The sequence below is a fragment of the Neltuma alba genome, unplaced genomic scaffold (genome assembly GCF_004799145.2).
Source record: "Neltuma alba isolate B1F8T4 unplaced genomic scaffold, ASM479914v2 tig00012346_pilon, whole genome shotgun sequence".
NCBI classification, from domain to species: domain Eukaryota; kingdom Viridiplantae; phylum Streptophyta; class Magnoliopsida; order Fabales; family Fabaceae; genus Neltuma; species Neltuma alba.
Genome location: NW_021636855.1, coordinates 113,553 through 118,960, shown reverse-complemented (window position 1 = coordinate 118,960; position 5,408 = coordinate 113,553). Strand labels below are relative to the sequence as shown.

At 38.3% G+C, this 5,408-nt stretch overlaps 1 protein-coding gene across 1 annotated transcript; it reads left to right on the top strand.

Annotated features, from left to right (window-relative positions):
• The first annotated feature begins 2,597 nt into the window (after positions 1 to 2,597).
• Positions 2,598 to 4,527, top strand: LOC114726189 (3-ketoacyl-CoA synthase 6-like). Its single transcript, XM_028912758.1, has one exon. It carries the CDS (start codon positions 2,709 to 2,711, stop codon positions 4,200 to 4,202), a length of 1,494 nt encoding a protein of 497 aa, XP_028768591.1. The 5' UTR covers positions 2,598 to 2,708; the 3' UTR covers positions 4,203 to 4,527.
• Positions 4,528 to 5,408: the final 881 nt, after the last annotated feature.

Sequence of the window (5,408 nt, the reverse complement as noted above, 5' to 3'; positions counted from 1 at the left end):
AAAACAATTTCTAAAATTATCCTTATATTTTACTATATCCGTAGGAGGGTACACAATTTCTGAAAAATTAACTTTCTCATATTTAACTTACATAGGGTAAATTAGGAAAAAAAATGTGTCCTAGATACCATCAAATATTATTTACATTTCGGAATGGAAAATGTTGCAAGAAAAGTACTTGTCTTTTGGACAAAAAAAACATTGCTTATCCTAGTTATTTGGACCGATTTACACGTTTCTTCTCCATGCTTTTTACTGACAAAAGTAACAAAAACCTTGAAACTCATTGATTTTATCTAAAAATTAAAAAAGTTTCCTGCCTTGTCAATTTTAAACACATCTTTGAAAAGTTTTATATTTTTCTATTGGGTTAAGGTGTAAAAATACTTATTAATTTTTTTAAAGTGTGTTTAATAAGATACTCCTCTAATCCTTAGTATAAAACTCATTTAACTAATTTGATTAGATTTAGAAAGTTAGGTAAGTTAGTTAATTATAAGAAATGTGACACATTTTTCTTAAAATACTATAATTATCTTTTTTAATACCTCCTCTTCTATTTGATTATGGTTGAGGGAGTATTCATATGGGTAATTTAGAGAAAATTGATAAATATGAGAAATAGGTCTTATATTTAGGACTAAAACCAACTCAATAATTAGGTCCTATATTAAAGACAAGATGAGTATATTTTTTGAGGTATAAAAATACCCATAAACATTGAAAAAGTGAGCAAAAATAGCATTGCTGTTAAATTGTCTCACGTTGACTGTTAAAGAAAACTTCTTGACTCAAAATGCTGACATGGGAACCTATGTGGTCATGGTAATGTCCGAGCTGGCTGGGAGGGAAAAATGAAATTAATTTACTCCTCCGGTTCTTAATTAATATAGGACTTAATTATTGAGTTGGTTTTGGTTCTAAATATAAGACTCATTTATCATATTATCAATTTTTTTTAAATTATCTTTATGGATACTCTCTCAACCATAATCAAGTAGAAGAAGAAGTTGGGATATTAAGAAAGATGACTATGGTATTTTAGAAAAAACATGTCATATTTCTTATAATTAACTAACTTACCTAACTTCCTTAATCTAATCAAATTAGTTAAATAGGTGTTATGTTAAGAATAGGAGAATTATTATTTTTAAAAAATTAAAATTCCCAACCCACGCCCATCTGTAAATCATGACCCATCCTCATCTCCCTCACAGTCACGCCGCAACCGTACCGTAACCTCTCCTTCTTCCTTGCTGACTTCATTGCCGGCCACCGTCTCGCCTTAGCATCCCCTGTCATACTCCGTCTCCTTCCTCTCTTCCTCCCTCAACCTGTAAAGTTGCATCCTACTAATAGTAACCTATTGTTGATCTCATCGTCCATGGATCTACTACAGTCTGTTAGATTGTGGGGAGGCAGTGATGAGTGAGACGGGGACATCGTCGTTATTGATCTCGGAGTCCATCGTCGCTGTCGGTGAGCTCTTCCTCCAGGCCGTCGCACATAGCATCAACCGCATCCTTCATCGTCAAACTTGCGAGCTCTCATTCAAACTTGTGTTCAGGATAAGTCGTGATCTTGCTAAAATAAAGGGTCTCATATCCTTTTTTCGCTGAAGCTGGTCGGTTCACTGAAAATAACGAGAAGGAATTTTGGCTCTGAGTTTCACAGTCTTGGGTTGCCACTTTAATGTCGTTCTTCCCTGCTTCCTCAGTTAATTTTTGCTTCAGTAGCTTGTTTGGTGCTTTCCGAGATTGCTCCTTTTATTCTCTACTGAGTTTCAAACTCTTCATCGTAAGGTTGCTCCTCTTTTTCATTGTTGATAGATGGTTGATGAACATTTGGTTGATAGATTGTTTTAAACTGTCAATGGATTGTTGATTAATTTTTGAAAACTGGAGCAAAGGATAAATCGGTAGGGGGAGAGAGGGGCCTTGTTTTTTTTTTTTTCAAAAGGGATATTTTGGTACTTTTATACTAGAACACATTAGATCTGGACAAATAGCACAGGGCTATCACAATAAGTAACGGCAGTTAAGCTAATTTAACCGCAACATTATTTTTGCCCTCTCTTTCAACATTCGTAGGTATTTTTGCACCACGAAAAAGTATACGGTGGTGTTAGGCATAATTGAAAAAAGTTGATGAATATTTTTGCACTTTAACCCTTTCTTATTTAATGTTAAATAAGAATAAAAGTAGAAAATTGTAATAAATAATTAATGTGATGCCTTGTTAAATAAAATAAAAAAAAAGGACCACACAACCTCTCATCCAAGTAACTTAAATATATAAATAAGATGGAAGGCAGTGAGCTGAAACTTAACCACTAATCAAGCCATCCCATTCCCGTATTGGCGGAGTTACACCTTGTTCAGTTTAACTTACTTTGTCCATATTTTTGACATTTAAAGATCAAGACTGTTAATTATGTAAAGCTGAGGGATTTTTTTTTTGGTAACACAGTGAAACTTTTTTGTCCAGCATGGAGGACGAGCGTTGAGTGACGTGGAAGGCATCATTAAATCTCTTCATCTGCCATCTTCATTGCATTGGCCCCCATTGCCTTTAAAACCTCAACCTCCTCCCCTCCTCACTGGATATCATCAATACCTTCCTCTGCATCGCCATAACCCACATATTTTCCTTCCCATAATCTCCAATTCTCCATCTCAACAAAACAACCAGACCAGGCCGCAAACAACATGCCTCCTATGTTGCCGGAATTCTCCAGCTCCGTCAAGCTCAAGTACGTCAAACTAGGTTACCAGTACTTAGTTAACCACATTATCACCCTCACTCTCATCCCTATCATGGTCGCCATCTTTATCGAGGTCTTACGTTTGGGCCCTTCCGAGATTTTGAACCTCTGGAAATCTCTCCACTTCGACCTCGTTCAGATTCTCTGTTCCGCTTTCCTCATCATCTTCATGGCCACTCTCTATTTCATGTCCAAGCCTCGTACCATATACCTCGTCGATTATTCCTGCTTCAAGCCCCCCGTCACGTGCCGTGTCCCTTTCTCTACCTTCATGGAACATTCCAGACTCATCCTCAGGAGCAACCCTAAGTCCGTCGACTTCCAGATGAGGATTCTTGAGCGTTCTGGACTCGGAGAAGAAACCTGCTTGCCTCCGGCGATTCACTATATTCCTCCAAAACCTACCATGGAAGCTGCCAGAGCGGAGGCCGAGCTGGTCATTTTCTCCGCCATGGATTCTCTCTTCAGAAAGACCGGGCTCAAACCCAAAGACATAGACATCCTCATAGTGAACTGCAGCCTCTTCTCTCCCACCCCTTCTCTGTCCGCCATGATTATAAACAAATACAAACTCAGAAGCAACATCAAGAGTTTCAATCTCTCCGGCATGGGCTGTAGCGCGGGGCTGATTTCAATCGACTTAGCTCGCGATCTTCTTCAAGTTCATCCAAATTCAAATGCTGTGGTCGTGAGCACCGAAATTATTACCCCTAATTATTACCAAGGCAACGAGAGAGCCATGCTTCTCCCCAACTGTCTTTTCCGAATGGGCGGCGCAGCGATCCTCCTAACGAACCGCGGGTCCGAGCGCCGGCGAGCCAAGTACAGATTGATCCACGTTGTACGGACGCACAAAGGAGGCGATGACAAGGCGTACCGGTGCGTGTTTGAAGAAGAGGACAAAGAAGGAAAGGTCGGGATTTCTCTCTCCAAGGATCTGATGGCCATAGCAGGAGAAGCACTGAAGTCGAACATAACGACGATGGGGCCGTTGGTTCTTCCGGCGTCGGAGCAGCTCCTTTTCCTCTTGACTCTGATCGGAAGGAAAATCTTTAACCCCAAGTGGAAGCCATATATCCCAGACTTCAAGCAAGCGTTCGAGCATTTCTGCATCCACGCCGGAGGTAGGGCGGTGATCGATGAGTTGCAGAAGAATCTACAGCTTTCGGCGGAGCACGTGGAGGCGTCGAGGATGACACTTCACCGGTTCGGAAATACATCGTCGTCGTCGCTGTGGTACGAACTGAATTACATAGAATCGAAGGGAAGGATGAAGAAAGGAGAAAGAGTGTGGCAGATAGCGTTCGGAAGTGGATTTAAGTGTAACAGTGCGGTGTGGAAATGTAACAGAACAATCAAGACGCCGATTGAGGATAGTCCCTGGGCAGATTGCATTGATCGGTACCCAGTTCATATTCCTGAGATCGTTAAGCTCTAGGCAACCAAAGTTCAAGAAGAACGGGGTTGATTGTTCGTTGGCCTCACTGCAATTGTAGTTGCTGATGATGATGATGATCTGTCATACTTCTTCACTGCTTTTACTCGCCAGAATTATTATTATCTCTTATTTATTTTGTGTTTCCTGATCTTTGCGCCATAGGAGAAAAAAAAAAAATCAATGTAGTCTCTGGTCATACATATGATTATTCAGATTTGATCTGTAGATCAACTCTGACGTGTTGTATGTGAACACCAGACTCTTGAGTCATATTTGTTATCCCACTTTTTTTGAGAAAATATTTATTTTTCTTTGAGGAGAATTACAAGAGACTTTCTCGGGGTTCATATATAACATCATGCAACGGACTACTGATGAGTACGTAGTACAAGTAATATATTGGCAGTAATTAGCAAACACCTAACAACTAACTATCTGGTACTGGTAGTTGTTAATTGTGATTCCTTCCGGAGAAGAGTGGTAATTACATTTTGGGTGTTTGATCATTTATTTCATCGATCACTATTGTGTGGTTTCCGTACGTTCGTGGCTTGTTGGATCTGTTTGATTGGAACAGGTATTGTTGGGGAAAATGTCAGTATATAGTTAAGTTTTATTTACATAACATTTAATTATAAGTCCTCTTGATAGAAGACACAAGTTATTACAATATATAACTAATTAAACAATAATGGTTGGATATGAATTATAGGTTAATGTATTATTCTTAGCAATATGATTATTACTAGCTAGTATTTTGGCTTCCATCTCACTATTATAATTTAATTGCATATAATTTTTTATACATCCTTTTTCAATGTTATTAAAAGAAAAAAGGATAGCAAATATTAGCAAGAGGTATGATAGATTTTTGTTTTACAAGGTTTTATACGGAGTTACGGACGTATCTATATGGGCACCGTTCACTTAATTATGTCATGGGAGTAATAGGTTAGTGTATTTAGAGGAGATTTTATGATGGGTGAGTGAGTTATAATAAAAATAATTAATGTATTTACAGAATTACTATTGAATTAATTAATGGAAGTATTGGTTTAAGATTTGTTGAGAACCAAGATGATAGGTCTCCGATAGACACACCATGAATCCGCATTGTTTGAGGTGAATAATAACAATAATAATGAGAAAGACTGCTCTAAAAAAAATTTGGGTCTTTAAAGGTTGGCTGAAAAAATGTTAATCTTT

Coding starts and splice junctions, on each gene's coding strand:
- LOC114726189 (XM_028912758.1), top strand. CDS start 2,709: ATGCCTCCTATGTTGCCGGAATTCTCCAGCTCCGTCAAGCTCAAGTAC.